A 22,542-nucleotide genomic window follows, 5' to 3' on the forward strand; every position below is an offset into this window, starting at 1 on the left:
TCAATAGTCGTTTCAAAGCAGCTTTTCTTTACACAAAGTAACCAAGGAAAATAGATTATCTAGCTGAGGCAAAAAAAAAAAAAACCGGCAAAAGGTACGTGATATGTTAAGCTCGTTTGAAGGGTTAGTTCTTTCAAACACAAAAATAACCATGCGTAATGATTCGTCCCATACACACAAAGACGGGGAATTATTGGCTTTATTTTAAGTGCCATCAACCAATAGGAGGCTAGATTGATGCATCCCTGCTACCAAACTCATTCCTTATTTATCCACCACAGGACTAGTAATTTGAGGGCAATTTAGGAGCCACAAAATCGGAGGTGATTAGAGTAGTTAAAATTCTCTACTTATTCAAAATTTGAATATGAACAGAATTTTAGCCCCTTCAATCTCATATGATTTTGTGGTTCCCAAACTAGTCCTGAATAATTGAATGTTAACTAGTCGTTGTCTGTTGATCTGTTCTCTGAGAATAATTGTTTGACCCAGTCTCTTCTCTCGGATGTGCCTTGACTCGTTCCGACGACTCCTACTGTTCTACATTGACGCGAGATGTCTTGGTTCTTATATACTCCAACACGCACATAGGGCGCTTTATTGTCTTTTAAACCAATAATTGAAGCAATCTCCAGTGGTTCAGACTTCAGAGGTGCTCTAGGCTTCAAGGGGCGGCTGGGTGAGGGCAGTGCTCATAACTAAATGCCCAAAGGTACGCTTTGTATGTTTTATTGGAGGAAAACTGAAATTTCTTGATATTTCAGGCTAACTTAATGACCGAATTTATCGTCCAAATTTTGGTTTGTCATCCCTATTCCCCCATGGCTTCTTTTATTATCTGCATGAGTGAAGGTGTTCATGTTTCATTTTTTGTGAGGTTTCATTGTTTAGTTGAAGATTTGAAGAAAATATTGTGCGACTGAGGAGCTATCTGAACTAGATGAAATTAGGTTCTCTGGTTTGGTTCACTGAATAATATATTGCTGCAAAAAAGAACCTGCGCCGGCATAGACCAGTGGTTTGCTCCACCTGACCTAGCTGCCTTTACTAACCTGAATATGCTAGCAACATACTAGTACGTACTCTGTTTCCAAACAAAGATGCAACCAAACAAGTGCTTTGTTTTGAAAGGCAAGCAAAGCATCAAACAGAGGGAACAGCAACCAGAACAACACCCACATACTGTGTGGTTGACAAAACATGAAGCAATCTGACAAATAAAGGCATGCAACATCTCAAAAATGATGCAGGCAAGCAGCATGTCGAGAACAGCTGGCCAGGCTAACACTAAATTAAGTGAACAAACAACTGGGAGCATGCACAAAAAAATATTGAATGAGTTCACAACCAGGGCATTCATATATATAATTAAGTAGTCATGCTAATGGATTGAATGAGTTCAATGTCTTCAGAGAACCAATCAGAATGCTATGGACTATGTATTTTGTGGATCTGCAATTGTGTTTTTGTCTGCAGAATTCAGTGTGAAAGATAGATATAGAACTTGTGTTCTCCTTGACCTTGTCAACGAGGGAAAAACTAAAAGGATTTCTGACCTTACAATTTCAAATCTAAACTAACACACTCTACCTCCCTAGAATACTACTACTGTATTTATCAATTGGGCACCGTACCAGAGAGGCAGAGAACATCCCTCACTCTCAGTTTCCATTTTGTAGCTATATTCTAAGGGTCCCTAATGTGGTTTCTATTTTCTAGTTAGGATATATCCAGCAAAGGACAGAATGAAAGTGGTCTCTGTACACCTTGCTGCTGCTGTTGCTGTTCTACTTCTGTTGGCGGCGAAGCGCACCCCCGCTATTGCGGTTCCTAGCCCTCAGTGCCAACGGCAATGTGGCGGCGTTGACATTGCGTTTCCGTTCGGCATCGGTGACAACTGCTCGCTATCACGAGGATTCAACCTCAGCTGCCAGGAGGTCCAAAATGGCGTCTACAGGCCATTCCTAGGTAATATTGAGGTGCTCAACATCTCCTTGATAAATGGCACGGTCCGGGGGCTGAACCCCGTCTCGACATACTGCTACGACTCCTCCTCTGGTTCCATGGAGCCCAGTACCTGGTCATTCGACGTGAGCAGAACCCCGTACCGGTTTTCGGACGTCCAGAACAAGTTCACCGTCATAGGGTGCCAGACCCTCGTCTACATCAAGGACAACACCGACAAGAGCTACCAGAGTGGGTGCGTCTCGACGTGCCAGAGCCTGTCGGACGTGGTGGACGGCGGCTCCTGCTCCGGCAGGGGCTGTTGCCAGACGGCCATACCCAAGGGGATGGACTACTACAACGTGAGCTTCGACGCAAGCTTCAACACGAGCCGGATTTGGAGCTTCAGCCGCTGCAGCTACGCCGTGCTGATGGAGGCGGCGGCGTTCCGTTTCAGCACCGCGTACATCAAGACGACCCGATTCAACGACACGAGCGCTGGGCAGGTGCCCGTGGTGATGGACTGGGCGATCAGGGAGAGGGAGGCGGCGTCGTGTGTGGTCGCCAAACAGAACGGGACGGGCTCTTACGCATGCGTCAGTAGCAACAGCGAGTGCGTGGATTCACAAAATGGGCCAGGGTACCTGTGCAACTGCACCCAGGGGTACGAAGGCAACCCATACCTTCCAGGCGGATGCCATGGTAATTAATACTTGCTGTGTTCCAGAAAAATACAGTATATATCTCTACAATCTCTTTGCTTATCACATTTTATTTACCTTTTTTTTGTTCATCCTACTGCAGATGTTGATGAATGTAAATACAGCCCATGTCCTACGGGTGCCGTCTGCCACAACACGGTAGGAGGATACAGATGCTCATGCCGAGCAGGACTCAAGTTTTCTGAACAAAGCAATAGTTGTGGCCCTAATATCAACCTAATAATTGGTAACTATATTGCTCCTATCACTTTATTATATATTAAGCAGCTATGCATGGTCGTGTCTCAAGAATTTAACAACACTACCCCCCAATGCAATGCAATGCAGGTCTTGCACTAAGTAGTGCCGGTGCCATTCTGATTGTCGCTGCAGCTGTTGCTATCTTTACACGGAGGTGGCAGAGAATCGTTCAGAAAAGGCTTAGAAAGAGGCACTTTCACAAGAACAAGGGTATTCTCCTAGAGCAACTGTTCTCGTCATCAGCAGATAACAACGCTAGTGACGGTACGAAGATATTCTCTCTGGACGACCTACAGAAGGCCACCAACAACTTCGACCGCACACGTGTGGTCGGCAACGGCGGCCATGGCACGGTCTACAAGGGCATACTGGCTGATCAGCGCGTGGTGGCAATTAAGAAATCGAAACTCGTAGAGAGCACCGAAATCGAGCAGTTCATCAACGAGGTGGCCATACTCTCACAGATCAACCATCGCAACGTGGTGAAGCTCCATGGGTGCTGCCTCGAGTCCGAGGTCCCTCTGCTCGTCTACGAGTTCATCTCCAATGGCACGCTGTACGATCTCTTGCACCACCGCGACCGCGAGCAAGACGGACGACGACGAACCTTGCTGCAGCAGCTGCCCTGGGAGGCACGCCTGAGGATTGCAGCTGAGGTCGCCGGCGCGCTTACGTATCTCCACTCAGCAGCATCCGTGTCCATTCTTCATAGAGACGTCAAGTCCATGAACGTGCTTTTGAATGACAGCTACACGGCCAAAGTCTCCGATTTTGGCGCGTCCAGGTCTATACCGATTGACCAGACACATCTGGTCACTGCTGTGCAGGGCACATTTGGGTATCTAGATCCAGAGTACTTCCACACAGGCCAACTCAACGAGAAGAGCGACGTCTACAGTTTCGGTGTCATTCTTCTCGAGTTATTGACAAGGAAGAAACCGATCGTCGATGGTGACAGCGGTTACAAGGTAAACTTGTCCAGTTATTTCTTATGGGAAATGGAGAGGAGGCCGCTTGAAGAGATAGTCGACGTCGGAATTATAGGGGAAGCAAGTACGGAAGCGATTCTAGGCATGGCTCAACTGGCAGAGGAGTGCCTCAGCCTAACAAGGGAGGACAGGCCTACCATGAAGGATGTGGAGATGAGGCTACAAATGTTAAGGTGTCAGCAAGATGTTGCTCCAAGGGCACATCCAGCAAAGAGAACAAATATGATTAGTCATGCTATTCCGATGCCTGCTAGCCAGCACGGCTCACGCCAATACAGCCAAGAGCAGGAGTTTGTCTTGTCCTCGCGTGTACCACGATAGATTGTTGGCAGAAAATATGTGTTTTTATTGGCTAGAATATAAAACATAAAAATATGTGTTTTTATTGGCTAGGTGGATATGAATGAGAGTTTATAACCAACAACCATGGTTCAAAATGTTTGGATGTTAACTATGTCTATGTCGTTGTCTGTGGATATGTTTGACCCGGTTTTGCAAACAGTGAAGCTTCAAGGCTTCCTAATAAGACCCAGTCTCTGCTCTTTGCAGTGCCTTGCCTCGTTCTCGACGACTCCTACTGTATTGTTTCTTGTGTAACATTGGCGCCATTCGTGTTGTTCTTGTATACTCCAACATGCACATAGGGTGCTTGCTTGATGCTTGTTATTAAAACCAATAACTGAAGCAATCTCCAAAGGTTCAGACTTCAGAGTGCTCTAGGCTTCAAGGGGCGGCTGGGTGAGGGCAGAGCTCTCAACTAAATGCCCAAAGGTACGCTTTCTAGGCTTTTTATTGGAGGAAAATTGAAATTCCTTGATATTTCAGGCTAACTTAATGACCCAATTTATCTTCCAAAGTTTGGTTTATCATCCCTATTCCCTATTACTTCTTTTTATTATCTGCATGCGTGATGGTGTTCATGTTTCATTTTTTTGTGAGGTTGAAGATTTGAAGTAAATATTGTTTGGTTTCAATGTTTGGTTGAAGATCTGAACTAGATGAGGTCCGGTTTGTTTCCGCTTATTTGGCAGCGAGAATCGCATAATGCCACCAAATACCCTGCGATAAACTCGCTTCTTCCCATCGTGTCATTGTCCATAATCGAAAATTGAACTAGTAATCGAGAATCGACAAGAATCTGGTGACATGCTCAGAAAAAGCGGAAACAAACGGGCCGAAATTAGGTTCTCAAGTTTGGTTCAGTGAATAATAATATATATTGCTGCAGAAAAGAACCTGCACCGGCATAGGCCAGTGGTTTGCTCCACCTAGCTGCATTTACTTACCTGAATATGCTAGCAACATGCTAGTACGTACTGTATTTCCAAACAAATGTGCAAATAAACTAGTGCTTTGTTTTCAAAGGCAAGCAAAGCATCAAACAGAGGGAACAGAAACCAGATGAACAACTCCCACAGACCGTGTGGTTGACAAATTAAAACATGAAGCAATCAGACAAATACAGGCATGCAACATCTCAAAAAAGAAAAGAAAAAAGATGCAGGCATGCAGCATGTTGGAGCAGAGCTGACCAGGCTAGCACTAAATCAAGTGAACAAGCCACTGATAGCATGCACATATAATTAAGTAGTCATGCCAATTGATTGAATGAGTTCAATGCCACATTCAGGGAACCAATTAGAATGCTATGGGTTATGTATTTTGTGGATCTGGACTTGTGTTTTTGTCTTCAGAATTCGGTGTGAAAGGTAGATATAGGAGCTGTGCTCTCCTTGTCAACAAAGGGGAAAAACTAAAAGAATACGACCACTAATGGTTTCTATTTTCTGGTTATTATATCCAGCAAAGCAAAAAGGACAGAATGGAAGAAGTGCTCTCTGTACACCTTGCTGTTGCTGTTGCTCTTCTACTTCTGTTGGCGGCAAAGCGCACCCCCGCTGTTGCGGTTCCTAGCCCTCAGTGCCAACGGCAATGCGGCGGCGTTGACATTGTGTTTCCGTTCGGCATCGGTGACAACTGCTCGCTATCAGCAGGATTTAACGTCAGCTGCCAGGAGGTCCAAGTCCAAGGTGGCGTCGTCTACAGGCCATTCCTCGGCAACGTTGAGCTGCTCAACATCTCCTTGATACATGGCACGATCCGGGAGCTGAACCACATCTCGACATACTGCTACGACTCCTCCTCGAGCTCCATGGAGCTCAGTACTTGGTGTTTTGACGCGAGCGAAACCCCGTTCCGGTTCTCGGACGTCCAGAACAAGTTCACCGCCATAGGGTGCCAGACCCTCGCCTACATCATGGACAACACCGACAAGAGCTACCAGAGTGGGTGCGTCTCGACGTGCCAGAGTCTGTCAAACCTAGCGGACGGATCCTGCTCCGGCATAGGCTGCTGCCAGACAGACATACCCAAGGGGATGGGCTTCTACAACGTAAGCTTCGACACAGGCCAAATTTCGCCGTCGGGCCTCGGCCGCTGCAGCTACGCCGTGCTGATGGAGGCGGCGGCGTTCAGCTTCAGGACCACGTACATCGACACGACAGATTTCAACGACACGAGCGAGTACTGGGCAGGTACCCGTGGTGATGGACTGGGCGATAAGAGATGGCCTGCCGTCGTGTGAGCTCGCCACAAGGAACGAAACGGGCACTTACGCGTGCCGCAGCGGCAACAGCAAGTGTGTGGATTCCCCCAATGGGCCAGGGTATCGGTGCAACTGCTCCGATGGGTACGAAGGCAACCCATATCTTTCAGATGGATGCCATGGTGAGTGACAAACTATCAACTGTCCCACAAAATATACAGTAATATATTCCCACAAAATATACAGTAATATATTCAATCTATAGACTTTGAAATCTATCCTTCTCATCATACTGCAGATGTCGATGAGTGCAAGAAGAACAGTCCATGCAGTAGGAGGTGTTTGCCACAACACGGTCGGAGCGCACAAGTGTTCTTGTCGAGCAGGAAGAAGGCTTAACAAGCAAAACAATACGTGTGACCCTGATACCACATTAATAACAGGTAACACGCTAGCTGAGATCAGCAGCTGCATGCTACCACTGTTTATTTCTCCCTGTATATATATATATATATATATATATATATATATATATATATATATATAAAAGAAGGAAAGCGCGTGCTCTTATCTGACGATGCTGCTACGCATGGGTTACAATCGGCTTCCTTGTTCTCGTAATCTTCTCCTCCTTCGGATACATGATCCTCCAGAAGAGAAAACTGAACCAGGTTAAGCAAGATCATTTTCGGCAGCACGGAGGCATGATTTTGTTCGAGAGGATGAGATCAGAAAATGGCCTTGCTTTCACGGTGTTCAGTGAAGCTGAGCTTGTAAAAGCTACAGACAGCTACGACAAGAGCAGAATAATTGGGAAGGGAGGCCACGGGACAGTCTACAAAGGGATAGTCAAGGGCAACGTGCCGATCGCGATTAAGCGATGTGCGCTTATTGACGAGAGGCAGAAGAAAGAGTTTGGTCAGGAGATGCTGATACTCTCCCAGATCAACCACAAGAACATCGTCAAGCTCGAGGGCTGTTGCCTCGAGGTGGAAGTTCCAATGCTGGTCTACGAGTTCGTTCCAAATGGCACCCTGTACGAACTCATCCATGGCAAGAACCAAGCGCTACAGATCCCCTTCAGCACCCTACTGAGGATCGCCCATGAAGCAGCAGAGGGCCTCAGTTTTCTGCACTCGTACGCGTCTCCTCCGATCATCCATGGCGACGTGAAGAGCGCCAACATACTTCTTGACGGCAACTACATGGCCAAAGTGTCAGATTTTGGGGCCTCCATACTAGCGCCGTCCGACAAAGAGCAGTATGTCACGATGGTTCAAGGTACCTGTGGATACCTCGACCCTGAATACATGCAGACATGCCAACTGACTGAGAAGAGTGACGTCTACAGCTTCGGCGTCATCCTTCTTGAGGTACTCACCGGCCAAGAGCCTCTCAAGTTGGATGGGCCTGAGACGCAGAGAAGCTTGTCATCGAAGTTCCTGTCCGCTATGAAGGAGAACAATCTTGATGTGATATTGCCGAGCCACGTGAATGGTGGACAAGGGAGCAATGAACTGATCAGAGGGCTCGCAGAGCTAGCCAAGCAGTGCCTGGACATGTGTGGCTGCAACAGACCATCCATGAAGGAGGTTGCCGATGAGCTTGGTAGATTGAGGAAGCTTTCGCTGCATCCTTGGGTACAGATCGATGCAGAGATGATAGAGTCCCAAAGCCTTCTTAGTGGGACAACGACTGCTAGCTTTGAAATAGAAGTTGGTACAACTGGGTATCCTACACAGGAAGCTGAGAACCTGCCCATGAACCCAAGAAGTTCGTACTATGCGAGGTAGGTGATTAGCGTATGTTGTTGTGTACTCCGTTGAAATTTCTGCTGCTAGGATAACTGCAAGCTAGCAATTCTGCTATCAAAGATATACTGCATATTGACACAAAGCTCTGCCTATCTTTAGCCATTCAAGTATGTATATGTGTTTCTGCGCAGCACGTCTGCAACATATATAATACGGTTTTTTTAATGTGGTGCCTTAATTAATACTCCTTGACAATAAATTATATATAGCTTATTTCTTTAGATAAGTTTATACACCTGAAACATTATCAGATATTAATACTTGCAGTTGTAAGATGCTAATATTCTACACTTCTATTGCATAGAAAAGGGTTACATATATAGACCTAGAAAACCCTAAATTTAATGGACCGACGACAACCCACATACATGGATAATGTAGGAACGCACACTCTATCATCACCCGTAGTCACAACAGGAGCAACACAACCAGATTGGACAAGAGCCGAAGGTAGGAGCCGACGAGCTAAAATCCCCCCACAGTCGCAGTGTGAATGTTGTGGCTGGAGAAGAGACTGGTGTGCACTCCGTGTAGATGATAGCCCCTGCATGTCGAGGTAGTCGAAGTCGACGTGGTCGTAGCTGACGAAGAGGGTGCTGGTCCGAAGTCGTCGTGGCAAGCAGACGATAGCGCAAAGGCCAACTATATCCTCCACCGAAGAGGGAAGAGCTCCAGATGACCAGCCAAAAAGAGAGAGGGTGGCGCGTCCTGGAGGGTGGTGGACGGTGCTGGGCTCGGTCTATGAGCAAGCTGGATGACGAGGAGTAGGCACGGGTGGTTCCACCGCCTAGAAGGGCATCAGATCCGACGAAGAGACCTGAACCACAAGCCGCGCTGCTGTGGCTTGGAGACACGCAACAACAACCTCGTTCTTCGGAGGAGACAATGTTCGAGCGTCAACGGTCGATGGGGTGACGCAACAAAAGAATACAACAACAACATCATGGGGAGCCCCGCCAGGGAGGCCGCCGACAGAGCGCGCGTCTCTGCCAGTCAGGGTGGCTGCGCCCGCTAGTGGGGCCACGCTGGCCTCTCGCCAGGGGATGCAGCGGCAGCAGAACAGAAGGGGCGACGACAGACTTGGCCGGGAAGGCCACGAAAGTGACGAATCCAGCCATGAAGACAGCGAATCTGGCTGGAAAGGTTGTGGCAGCGGTGGATCTGGTTGGGAAGGCAACGGTAGCACCGAATCCAAACGTGGCAGCGAGGAAGAAAGGGGGCGACGGGGCGGGTCCAGCCAAGCAGGGGTTGCGCCAGATCCAACCAGGTAAGGGAATGACACCGGTGACAAGAGAGGCTTGAAGGTAGGAGGTACTATTGGGCGTCTTAGGCGAGGGCAACCAGCAGCCTGCTCACCGGAGTTGGAAACATGGTGGTGCCGACAGTCGTGGGAGAGAGGTCGTGGGCGACCGTGGGAGAGGAAGGAGCAGCAACCACCGACAGAGAGGGAGATGCGGCGATGTGGGGCAGGCTAGTCGAGGCGCCAGCACCACGCACCGCGGTGGGGAGGAGAGAGCCACCATGGCCACGCCAAGGCCAGGCCCACGCTGGTGAAAGTAGAGGTGGCGCAGGGGTTGTGGCCGCGCCGGTCGTGGCAGGGGAGGTCGTCGCGGTTGAGGACACCGGCGCGGTGGTAGGGGAGGGCTAAGGGGCACGCTGGGGATGGGTGGTAGCTGGGATGGAGTGCCCCGGGGAGTGAAAGATGAGCCTCCCATGGGCGTCGGCGTGGAAGCAGGTGTCAACGGTGTGGGGTGGGACGGGCCGTCAGCTGGAGTTAGGAGGGAGAAAAGTACCTAGCCGATACCATGTAAGATAATATTCCACACTTTTATTACATAGAGAAGGTTTACATATATAGTCCCAGTAAACCCTAACCCTAATAGACCGACAACCCACATTATCCAACATACACTCTAACGGTAATTTTGTTTTAGCTTTTTGTGTTTTTATAAAATAAAGCCACTGCACGTATAAGTCTTCAATGCAGAAAATGCATTCAACATCAAGTGCTTAGGAGCAAATTAATTATCATTATGGCATTGTAGTCATTAAATATTGCTGTTATGTACTACCCATAATTAACATGGGGTACGTTTCATACACAGATATACATAAAACATGAGTCGTAGCAATTTAGCATATTAGTGATAGTAAAAAGACCTCAACACAAAATATACATGTTAGTTATCAATCTCAGCAATAAACAGTTTTAGATTTAACACATAGTAAACATGTTCAAGATTTAGAAAACAAGCTTAACTCAATAAAATTGTATCACTATGAACAATGAGAGTTTAAGCTTGTCATAGCATTATCATGTATACATGTTGTATCACTATAAGCAAAAGAACAAAAAACATTATATTAATAAAAGCAGAAAAAAAATTTAGATGAAAACAAGAATGGAACAAAAAAACAACAAACTAACAGCAAAATAAAAAACAGGCGACTAACCATCTAAGCTACAAGAGGTAAATTTTGATTGCCATGTAATTTTTATGGGTCAACATAATACACTTGATTTTGTATTAGACATGATTTGCTTGTGTGCCACTATGAACATGCATACACTAATTTGCATGTGATACATGATTTACTCGTAAGCGTACGTATGTGTGAAAGTATTGTGAATACTTTATTGTAGAAAATTAGGGACAGAATGGTTAGTTATGTAGGCATCTTTGTGCCTCGTTGAGAGAATGGATTTGTTATTGAAGGATTGAATAGACGACCAGAATGGAGGTGAATGAGAGCCAATAAAATTAAGTCTTTCAAAACTGAAACTTGAGCACTTCAATGAAAATGAAACAAGCGATTTCGTGTTTTCAAAATGTTCTGAGGACTCACACAAAACGAACGAAACAAATGGATCGCAAAACAGACACTGAAAAGTCTGAAACGACCCAAAACCATATCACTTCCTAATGTTGTTTTCGGCATCAAATTCGGTTTTCGAATGTAAAATAGATTCAAACAAACTACGATTGAGCTGAAATTTTGCATACACATTTACTAATGAGTTTCTAAGGTGACCACAAAATTCTAATTCAAACGGATTTAAATTTCAACAACAAATCAAAAACCTGAACTTGAGTTGGGGTTTTGTCAAATGACCAAATCTATTGAAAACCTATCCATAAAATGGATCACCTCATACAAGGAGTTTGCAATAATGTCAGGACAGTTTATAATCTAGATATTATCTCCAAAACCTCTCTTGGACTCTTAAAGGCAAGGATCAACTCAAAAAGTCAAACTAGAGGGGTTGAGAGGAGAAAAAACTAACTCAAAATGCAATACCATCATATTTGACACAAAATAAAACATCACGAGAACTAAGTGTGGTTACGGCCACACTTCCTCAAAAATTCATAAAGTTAGAAGTTGTGGTTCAAAACATCTAAAGATCTCCTAGCTAGAATGAGAAAGAGAATACATGATGTTGACTCAAAAAATTAAAAAGTTTGGGCTCATAATTGCCATCATAAAACCAACACATGTGTAAGTATTTGTGGGAGGTTTTATGAGGACAATCAAGGTATTAGTGATTGGCTTAGAGTTGAATCCTAACACTCCCAACCATTGGGGGTTGATCTTTGTTTAGGCAAGGGCATAACAAGAAGAGGCGTTGAAACGAAGGAAAGAAAGGTGGAATGCTAAGATAGGCTTAGTATAGATAGGAAAAAATGGCAATGTATAAGATGGAGTTAGAATTCAGATAAACCAACTTGATTTGCTAATATTGGAGGAGATCATGGAAGAATTTAGAGGTAGAAAGGCCGAACCCATGCATCAGGAATGGAGCAAAGACTACAATCTCTTCCAAGTTTGGCATCGGGTAGGGTTCGTTGTTAGGCACGTGCCATTCGATTATCCTTTTCTCATGTATCATTATCAATCTCGTGGCATGGAAGGTTTTTAGCCCTTTGCTCTCTATCGAAGAAGCTTCAAACTCTTGCTGATGAGCGACAACCATTAATGTTGTGGGATGGAAGTTGGGCGAAGGATTGATGGCAGCAGAAGCGAGATCTAGAGCAAAGTTCTTTGAGGAAGACAAAGGGACGACTACGCATGAGTGTTTGGAAGCATAGAATGAGCTTTTAGCTCATGGGAAAGTGAAGCACCGTGAACTTTTTATATAAAAAAACTAGGAAGCAAAAGTGACAAATGATTACAGAAATTAAAGCACTAGATTAATAAACAAACTGAGTCCTTAGCTCCGAGTCGAGTCTATAGACTCAAGAGTTGCATGAATGAGCTAGGGACTCAGCAAAAGTCAGATCGACATAGACATGACGATTCAATTCATTCTATAAGATTCACAAGGAGAGTCTCATTTGTGTGAATCAATGACTTGGCCAAATGAGACTTGAGGGCTACTGTCAAATATATACACCATGGGTACCCAGCCAATCATTACTAAGACCGTCTTCGACAGTTCACCCATATGGTCACCCAAAACATTGTCTTGCACTGTTTTGCACTGTAGATATATACTGTTCGCAGAGTGGAGTTTAAATATGGGGATGGGAATGGGTAAGCTGCTGGAGATACCATAAGAAGAACCCGGTTAGAAAGGCATATGGTCTCGTCCACGATCCCATAGACTTGGCAATAGAATCAAAAGGAATCCTATAGTTAGGAGGATTCTAGAAACACGGATATAGCAAAGATCTTGACAGAATAAGAGATAAACTCAAAGAGAGAGAGTTAGACTCGTATACAACTTATGTATGATTCGGTTCCATCATGAACTTGGTAATCAAGTTGATTCATACTGTGTAACCATTGTTCCTCCTTAGTATATAAAAGGAGGGGCACAAGAATTCCCTTAGGGCATCGCATCGCATCACAACATAACAACATATATAGAATATTATCTCATATCGAGAGCCTAGACCTATGACCCATGTGTGTTCCATGTCTTTACCTTCAACTTTCGATCTCATGACCTACCTTGTATAATTACTACTTAACAATCTCTGACAACACAACAACCTATATCTTCAGTGATATCTCTTCTATTGACAAGGGGCACATTCGTGTGTCCCAGATTATGAATATAGACAACATGATGATCTAATTAGAGTCACAAATATTCATAATTATCTTATATATTTCTCAAACCATCATAATTATATTTTAGGGGATAGTAAATGTTTGGTTATATACCTAAGGTATCAAGCCACATATTTTCTGGCGTACTTGCCTAAGGTAGATGCTCAAATTTTTCGTCACATCTTGGCAATGTCTAAGAGAATTTTGCCAAACTTAAGTCATCGACGAGTGAGTAGTAGGAGAAAAATTTTGTCACAACTATATCTACAAATCAAACATACATTTAAACCAGCTAAATTTGTCTAACCTTAGACGTGGTAAACTGAAGTGAGGCAGGAAACCAAACATATCCTACATAGTCGCTACTAGCTAGGCATGGTGCAGGAACGATAGACGCTGCAGTAAAGGGCACGTAACACAGAGATTCGTGTCTCCCTCGGTATGACAGACACTACTACTCCTCTAGAGTGCGTTTGGCGCTTCTCCAAATCCAAGCGATGTAACTGGTTGCAACTCCCTTTATATTCTTGTAGCTAGCCTAGCTCCTGGCCCTGATTCAGAGAATGAAATTTTAACTGCTAATTTTACTATGGATGAAGTTAAAATGGCAGTATTCAATATGGAACATAATAAGGCTCCTGGCCCTGATGGCTTTCCAGCTGAATTTTATCAAGTTTTCTGGGAAGTTATTAAGTATGATTTGTTTGCGTTGTTTGAGGACTTTCATAAAAATTCTTTACCGGTTCACAGCTTAAATTTTGGAGTTATTACTCTAATTCCAAAGAAAGACAACGCAACTAAAATCCAGGACTACAGACCTATTTGCTTACTTAATGTTTCATTCAAAATCATTACTAAAGTTCTTACAAATCGAATAGGTCTAGTAGCAGACAGAATTGTCAGCCCCTCTCAGACAGCTTTTATGCCCGGTCGAAATATTCTTGAAGGGGTTATTATTCTTCACGAATCTATTCATGAACTACAGAGGAAAAAGTTAGATGGAGTTATTCTTAAATTAGACTTCGAGAAAGCTTACGATAAAGTGAAATGGAAGTTTCTACAGCAAGCGATGCGTATGAAGGGTTTCTCTCCATCTTGGTGCGCCTGGATCCAAACAATAGTTTCTGGAGGTCATGTTAGAGTTAAAGTAAATGATGGCGTATGTCCTTTTTTTGGTACTTACAAGGGCCTTCGTCAGGGGGATCCTTTGTCGCCAATATTATTTAATATTGTTGCTGATATGTTGGCAATTCTATTCACAAGAGCGACAGAGGATAATCAATTCAAAGGTATTGTTCCGCATTTGATTCCGGGGGGTTTATCTATCCTTCAGTATGCCGATGATACGATGGTTTTCTTAGATCATAATCTGGAGCATGCTCGGAACATCAAACTTCTTTTAACTCTTTTTGAGCAAATGTCTGGTTTAAAAATAAATTTCCATAAAAGTGAGTTATTCTGTTATGGGTCGGCTAAGGAATATGATTTGCATTACTCACTTATATTTGGATGTGGAATTGGATCAATACCTTTCAAATACCTTGGAATTCCTATGACTCATAGAAGATTGAGAAATAGTGACTGGCAGGGTGTTATAGACCGATTTGAAAAGAGGCTTAGTACATGGAAGGCCAAATTCCTATCTTCAGGGGGACGATTGGTCTTACTTAATTCAGTGTTAAGTAGTCTGCCTATCTTTATGATGTCTTTCTTTGAGATTCCGGTAGGCGTCCTGAAGAAACTTAATGCTATTCGATCCAGATTCTTTTGGCAGGGAGGAAGCAGTAAAAAGAGATATAGGCTGGCCAAGTGGCATATTGTTTGTCAACCCAAAGCGTTAGGAGGCTTAGGTGTCTCTAATCTGGCTTTAAAAAATATTAGCTTACTCAGCAAATGGCTATTTAAATTACTCAATGAGGAGGGGAGGTGGCAACAGCTACTTAAAAACAAATACTTAGGACATAAATCTCTTACTCAAATATCTAGAAGGCCGGACGATTCACACTTTTGGTCAGGTCTAATGAATATTAAGGATCAATTTCTTAGATGGGGTCACTTTCAAGTGAGGAATGGTCATGCTACCAGATTCTGGAAGGATATTTGGTTAACCAGTCGACCTCTTAGTGAGCAATTCCCGAACCTTTTTAATATAGTGCGTAACAAATCGGCCTTGGTTGTAGACGTCTTTTCAGATTCAAATCTTAATTTATCTTTTCGCCGAACAATTAGGGGAATTAAAATGGTGGAATGGCACAACTTGTTAAACTTGCTAACTACGGTTACTCTGAATCCGGCTAGGGACAATTTTGTTTGGGATGGTCATAAGAATGGAATTTTCTCTGTCCAATCGATGTACCATCTTTTGATGAATAATTCTAACAGCAATCGGAGTAAGATGCTTTGGAGACTTAAGCTCCCTCTGAAAATAAAAGTTTTCCTGTGGAATTTATGTCGGGGAGCGATCCTCACTAAAGATAATTTAGCTAGAAGGCGTTGGAATGGTAGCTTGACCTGTAGCTTTTGCAACAACAATGAGAGTATACATCATCTCTTTTTTGATTGTTACATTGCCAAAAGTATATGGAGAATCATTTACTTTGCTTTAAAAATAGACATGCCCATTAGCATTAATCATATTATCGGGTCTTGGGAATCTAATAATGCTCTGGCATACAAAACATTATTACTGACTGGAATATCCGCTTTATTTTGGTCCATCTGGCTCTGTCGAAATGAGGTGGTGTTTAATCATAAACCAATACCATCAATTGTGCAGGTTATTTTCAGGGTTACTCACTGGTTCAGATTCTGGAGACTTCTACAGAAGGAGGAAAAGCACCAACAAATTCTCGATGTCTGTCGAGCTTTGGAGGTGGTGGCGATGGAAGTTTTTGCAATGCATGGATGGCGCTCGAATGCAAGAATTGAAGATGGCTAGTGTTTTCTATAGTCATGGCATTTTGTTTTCTTTGAGTTAGTTTAATTATTCAAGCAATTGCTCTATGGTCCAATAATCGTTATGTAATGGCTGTACGCATTTGTATGCTAAAGCCGGAACTCTTGTTTCCATAATCAAAAAAAAGCCTAGCTCTAGCTATTTGCCGGCCGGCCGGCTAGCATACTAGCGGGGGGCAGCGGCAGCACAGAGCACACGTACACCACTGTCCACTTCAACTTGCCTTCTCCTGCCACTACTATATCTTCGTAGTCAAAGAGGTGTCGTCCATGGGGACGGCTTCAACAAGCTCAGACACCATGGAGGCGGCAAGGCTCCCCGGTCTCTCCATCACCGTCGAGAAGAACCCGCCGGAGGCGCGCTTGCTTCAACTCGGCGTCAAGTCCTGGCCCAAGTATATATTAATCCAAAGCTTCCTCCTTCCCTTCTCACTCACCGGCCTTTAATTACGTGGCATGTTCGTTCGTTCGTTCTGTACCTAAGTTTTTGCCTCTCATCTCTGATCTATCGATCCTCTTGGCCATGCATGCGCGCGTCGCGTGTCTGCATATATTATAGGGATCCCTATATTATATGCGAAGATGGGGATGTCCGCCGGGGAGGTTCCCGCTCAAGTTCGACGCGGCGCTGACGTGCTACCTAGTGAAGGGCAGGGTGAGGGCCGCCGTGAAGGGCTCCCGCGAGTGCGTGGAGTTCGGCGCCGGCGACCTCGTCGTCTTCCCCAAGGGCCTCAGCTGCACCTGGGACGTCGTCGTCGGCGTCGACAAGCACTACAACTTCGACCCCTCCTAAAACCATATATCAGCTAGCCCCACTCCTCGATCGGGTGGACCACACGAGCGCACCTTCTTTCTGAGAATTTTGCAAATATGACACCGTCTATGGAGGGCTTCAAACTTTTGGCACCGCCGTCGTGGCAATTGAAAGCGTGGCATTGAAATCTCCCTCGTCTTGCAAATTTAGCATTGCGCGCGCTTAATGGTGTTTAGCCCTTTTCCAGTGCCCGTGCTGCCCTCGCGCCGTTAGACACTTGCCGCCGTCTTGTTCTTCTACCGTCTCCCGTGACTCTCTCGTATTCCATTCTCTGTGTCTCCTCTCCTCTTTATTCTCGCCCTGGACGTCGTCTTCCTCGAGCTGCTCTGTTCGTCTCCGCGCACTGGGTGCATTCGTGCCCTATCCTTGTCCGGATCTCGCCCTTCCCTGCCTCGCCGGTTCCTGCGCCCGTGGTCCATTGTCGACCTCCAACGCTGGTGAGCTTTCCTTCTTCTGTAACCCTAGGGTTTGCAGATTAGGCAGCCGGCATGGATTCTGCCGCCGAGCTTTGTGCCCAGAAGTTGTCCTATTGGCGGCTGTTGCAGCCCGTGACACACTGAATGCTTCTGCTGCCGCGAGTATTAACTGGTGATTATTGCGCCACATTTTCGTTAGGTAACAATGTGGTTTCTACTCTTGATGTTCTTGAATCATCTGTGGCGGCAGAAAAAAGTGCTATGCATTCTTACAAAAGGCGGTTGCAGCCGTCGATTATGCTAAGGAGACAGTGGCCATATATTCTGAGGTTTGTATTCTGAAACTTATACTGAGCCAGGCAATGCTTGAGATTGTTAAGCCCTGTGATTGAATTGTGAAGTGAGGAAATGCTTCTGATTATATGAGATTATCAGGTTGCTTAGCCCTGTGATGAATTCTTTGAAAATACTGAACTGTATACTACACTTGTTGTTTTCATGCGATGAAATTTGTGAGGGCTATGGCTGTTTCAGCCTGTTTGATGATGTTTCATTGAATAATTTGACCTGAGGCTTGTGCTAATTTGAGATTATCAGGTTGCTTAGCCCTGTGATGTTTTCTTTGAAAATAGTGAACTGTATACTACACTTGTTCTTTTTATGTTCAAAAAATACTGAGGGCTATGGCTGTTTCAGCCTGTTTGATGCTGTTTCATTGAAAAATTTGACCTGAGGCTTGTGTTAATGGAAGATGATCTACTTGATTAGCCCTGTGAGGCTTTCTTTGAAATTAGTGAACTGTATACTACACTTGTTCTTTTTATTCTTAAAAATGACTGAGGGCTATGGCTGTTTTAGCCTGTTTGATGCTGTGCCATGTTTGCAAAAATCTCCAGTTCAGTTAACATGGGTTGTTGCCCTATGAGGATTTCTTTGAAATATTACAACTGTATAGTACATATGATGTTTCCATAGCACTAACTGAGGGCATATGATCTTTCAATAATTACTGTGGCAGTATTATTGATATGGCTGTTTTCAGCCTGTTTGCTGGTATGCTTTGGTGACCCTGAACCCTCAGTTCACTTTGGCAGTATTACTGGTATGGATGTTTTCATCCTGTTTGTCCAGTTGAGTTCAAATTGGTAGTTGCCCTATGATGTTTTTTGAAACTTTAGAACTCCCTAGTACATATGATGATTTTGAAAAAAACTGAGGGCATATGCCTTTGTCAGCCAGTTTGGTTCAGTTCATGGTATGTGGTTGACTGTTCAGTTGCTAGTTGAAAGTCGCCTAGAGGGGGGGTGAATAGGGCGAAACTGAAATTTACAAAGTTAATCACAACTACAAGCCGGGTTAGCGTTAGAAATATAGGGCGAGTCCGAGAGAGGGCGTAAAAACAAATCGCAAGCGAGTAAAGAAGTGAGACACACGGATTTGTTTTACCGAGGTTCGGTTCTCTCAAACCTACTCCCCGTTGAGGTGGTCACAAAGACCGGGTCTCTTTCAACCCTTTCCCTCTCTCAAACGGTCCCTCGGACCGAGTGAGCTTCTCTTCTCAAACAACCAGGAACCAAACTTCCCCGCAAGGATCACCACACAATTGGTGTCTCTTGCCTCGGTTACAATTGAGTTGATCGCAAGAAAGAATGAGAAAAAGAAGCAATCCAAGCACAAGAGCTCAAATGAACACAACAATCACTCTCTCTAATCACTAAAGCTTTGAGTGGAATTTGGAGAGGATTTGATCTCTTTGGTGTGTCTAGAATTGAATGCTAGAGCTCTTGTAAGTAGTTGGAAGGTGGAAAACTTGGATCTCTTGAATGTGGGAGTGGTTGGGGTATTTATAGCCCCAACCACCAAACTTGACCGTTGGTGGAGGCTTCTGTCGCATGGCGCACCGGACAGTCCTGTGCGCCATCGGACACTGTCCGGTGCGCCAGCCACGTCACCTGGCCGAAGGGTTCCGACCATTGGAGCTCTGTCTTGTGGGCCCGCCTGGCTGTCCGGTGGTGCACCGGACAGGCCCTGTAGGCTATCCGGTGTGCCACTCGCGCGTGCTCTGCTCCTCTGCGCGCGCAGGCGCGCATTTAATGCGTTGCAGTCGACCGTTGCGCGCGAAGTAGCCGTTGCTCCGCTGTCACACCGGACAGTCCGGTGTGCACCGGACAGTCCAGTGAATTATAGCAGAGCGGATTCCCGAAGCTGGCGAGTTCAGAGTCGCTCACCCCTGGGGCACCGGACACTGTCCGGTGGGGCACCGGACAATCCGGTGAATTATAGCGAAGCGCCTCTGAGTTTTCCCGAAGGTGAAGAGTTCAGCTTGGAGTTCCCTGGTGCACCGGACAGTCCGGTGCGCCAGACCAGGGTGCCTTCGGTTGTCCCTTTGCTCTTTTGTTTGAACCCTTTTTCTTGGTCTTTTTATTGACTTATTGTGAACCTTTGGTACCTGTAGACCTTATAAACTAGAGCAAACTAGTTAGTCCAATTATTTGTGTTGGGCAATTCAACCACCAAAATCAATTAGGAAATAGGTGTAAGCCTAATTCCCTTTCAATCTCCCCCTTTTTGGTGATTGATGCCAACACAAACCAAAGCAAATATAGAAGTGCATAATTTGAACTAGTTTGCAAAATGTAGGTGCAAAGGTTACTTAGAATTGAGCCAATGAATATTACTTACTAGATATGCATGGATTGTTTCTTTATTTTTAACATTTTGGACCACGCTTGCACCACATGTTTTGTTTTTGCAAATTCTTTTTGTAAATCCTTTTCAAAGTCCTTTTGCAAATAGTCAAAGGTAAATGAATAAGATTTTGCGAAGCATTTTCAAGATTTGAAATTTTCTCCCCTTGTTTCAAATGCTTTTCCTTTGACTAAACAAAACTTCCCTTTAATGAAATCCTCCTCTTAGTGTTCAAGAGGGTTTTAAGATATCAATTTTGAAATACTACTTTCTCCCCCTTTTGAACACAATGAGATATCAATTTGAAAATCATAAGTTTTAAAATTTGGTGGTGGTGCGGTCTTTTTGCTTTGGGCTAATACTCTCTCCCCCTTTGTCATGAATCGCCAAAAACGGATGCTTGAGTGAAATATAAGCCCTTTATTAACTACTTTCTCCCCTTTGGCAAATAAAACATATGAGTGAAGATTATACCAAAGACGAAGAATTGCTCGGAGCGACGGCGAAGGATGAGTTATGGAGTGGAAGCCTTTATATTCGTCGAAGACTCCAATTCCCTTTCAATACACCTATGACTTGGTTTGAAATTCACTTGAAAACATATTAGTCATAGCATATATAAAAGAGACATGATCACATGTATATTTATGAGCTATGTGTGTAAGACATCAAAAGAAATTCCTAGAATCAGGAATATTTAGCTCATGCCTAAGTTTGGTAAAAGTTTGTTCATCTAGTGGCTTGGTAAAGATATCGGCTAATTGATCTTTAGTGTTAATATATGCAATCTCGATATCCCCCTTTTGTTGGTGATCCCTAAGAAAATGATACCGAATGGCTATGTGTTTAGTGCGACTATGCTCAACGGGATTATCCGCCATGCGGATTGCACTCTCATTATCACATAGAAGAGGAACTTTGGTTAATTTGTAACCATAGTCCCTGAGGGTTTGCCTCATCCAAAGCAATTGTGCGCAACAATGGCCTGCGGCAATATACTCGGCTTCGGCGGTAGAAAGAGCTACAGAATTTTGCTTCTTTGAAGCCCAAGACACCAAGGACCTTCCCAAGAACTGGCAAGTCCCCGATGTGCTCTTCCTATTAATCTTACACCTCGTCCAATCGGCATCCGAATAACCAATTAAATCAAATGTGGATCCCCGAGGGAACCAAAGCCTAAACTTAGGAGTATAAGCCAAATATCTCAAGATTTGTTTTACGGCCGTAAGGTGAGCTTCCTTAGGGTCGGCTTGGAATCTTGCACACATGCATACGGAAAGCATAATGTCCGATCGAGATGCACATAAGTAGAGTAACGAACCTATCATCGACCGGTATACCTTTTGATCGACGGATTTACCTTCCGTGTCGAGGTCGAGATGCCCATTGGTTCCCATGGGTGTCTTGATGGGCTTGGCATCCTTCATCCCAAACTTGTTTAGAATGTCTTGAGTATACTTTGTTTGGCTAATGAATGTGCCCTCTTGGAGTTGCTTTACTTGAAATCCCAAGAAATACTTCAACTCCCCCATCATTGACATCTCGAATTTCTGTGTCATGATCCTACTAAATTCTTCACATGTAGATTCGTTAGTAGACCCAAATATAATATCATCAACATAAATTTGGCATACAAACAAATCATTGTCAAGAGTTTTAGTGAATAAAGTAGGATCAGCTTTTCCGACTTTGAAGCCATTAGCAATAAGGAAACCTCTTAGGCATTCATACCATGCTCTCGGGGCTTGCTTGAGCCCATAAAGCGCCTTAGAGAGTTTATAGACGTGGTTAGGGTACTCACTGTCTTCAAAGCCGGGAGGTTGCTCAACATAGACCTCTTCCTTGATTGGTCCATTGAGGAAGGCACTCTTCACGTCCATTTGATAAAGCTTCAAGCCATGGTAAGTAGCATAGGCTAATAATATGCGAATTGACTCAAGCCTAGCTACGGATGCATAGGTTTCACCAAAATCCAAACCTTCGACTTGGGAGTATCCCTTGGCCACAAGTCGAGCTTTGTTCCTTGTCACCACACCATGCTCGTCTTGCTTGTTGCGGAAGACCCATTTGGTTCCTACAACATTTTGGTTAGGACGTGGAACTAAATGCCATACCTCGTTCCTAGTGAAGTTGTTGAGCTCCTCTTGCATCGACATCACCCAATCCGAATCTTGGAGTGCTTCCTCTACCCTGTGTGGCTCAATAGAGGAAACAAAAGAGTAATGCTCACAAAAATGTGCAACACGAGATCTAGTGGTTACCCCCTTATGAATGTCGCCGAGGATGGTGTCGACGGGGTGATCTCGTTGGATTGCTTGGTGGACTCTTGGGTGTGGCGGTCTTGGTTCTTCATCCTC

The 22,542-nt window shown here is 44.5% G+C and overlaps 2 protein-coding genes and 1 pseudogene across 4 annotated transcripts; all 3 read left to right on the forward strand.

Moving 5' to 3' along the window:
- Positions 1-597: 597 nt before the first annotated feature.
- On the forward strand, positions 598-4,457 carry LOC103646213 (uncharacterized). 2 transcript variants are annotated; one of them, XM_008670942.2, is made up of 4 exons: positions 598-712; positions 1,724-2,646; positions 2,749-2,892; positions 2,994-4,457. In XM_008670942.2, exons 2-4 carry the CDS (start codon positions 1,746-1,748, stop codon positions 4,214-4,216), a joined length of 2,268 nt encoding a protein of 755 aa, XP_008669164.1. In that variant the 5' UTR covers positions 598-712; positions 1,724-1,745; the 3' UTR covers positions 4,217-4,457. The 2 variants fall into 2 exon arrangements, with proteins under 2 accessions (XP_008669164.1, NP_001355699.1); NM_001368770.1 differs by having other exon boundaries at positions 625-712; positions 1,720-2,646; positions 2,994-4,430.
- Positions 4,458-5,697: 1,240 nt separating this feature from the next.
- On the forward strand, positions 5,698-8,297 carry LOC103646214 (wall-associated receptor kinase pseudogene; annotated as a pseudogene). The gene is made up of 3 exons (NR_160903.1): positions 5,698-6,622; positions 6,739-6,883; positions 7,032-8,297. The product of NR_160903.1 is annotated as a wall-associated receptor kinase pseudogene (transcript).
- An 8,167-nt stretch (positions 8,298-16,464) lies between these two features.
- Positions 16,465-17,120, forward strand: LOC103646215 (uncharacterized). The gene is made up of 2 exons (XM_008670943.4): positions 16,465-16,662; positions 16,850-17,120. Exons 1-2 carry the CDS (start codon positions 16,538-16,540, stop codon positions 17,058-17,060), a joined length of 336 nt encoding a protein of 111 aa, XP_008669165.1. The 5' UTR covers positions 16,465-16,537; the 3' UTR covers positions 17,061-17,120.
- The last annotated feature ends 5,422 nt before the right edge of the window (positions 17,121-22,542 follow it).

This window comes from Zea mays, chromosome 2 (assembly GCF_902167145.1).
Source record: "Zea mays cultivar B73 chromosome 2, Zm-B73-REFERENCE-NAM-5.0, whole genome shotgun sequence".
NCBI classification, from domain to species: Eukaryota; Viridiplantae; Streptophyta; class Magnoliopsida; order Poales; family Poaceae; genus Zea; species Zea mays.

What these genes read in the sequence shown, in the direction of transcription:
- LOC103646215 (XM_008670943.4), top strand. Translation starts at nt 16,538, where the DNA reads ATGGGGACGGCTTCAACAAGCTCAGACACCATGGAGGCGGCAAGGCTC. An exon ending in GGCGTCAAGTCCTGGCCCAA is followed by an intron (nt 16,663 to 16,849) that starts GTATATATTAAT and finishes TTATATGCGAAG; the next exon opens with ATGGGGATGTCCGCCGGGGA.
- LOC103646213 (NM_001368770.1), top strand. An exon ending in CCTTCCAGGCGGATGCCATG is followed by an intron (nt 2,647 to 2,748) that starts GTAATTAATACT and finishes ATCCTACTGCAG; the next exon opens with ATGTTGATGAATGTAAATAC. An exon ending in TAATATCAACCTAATAATTG is followed by an intron (nt 2,893 to 2,993) that starts GTAACTATATTG and finishes AATGCAATGCAG; the next exon opens with GTCTTGCACTAAGTAGTGCC.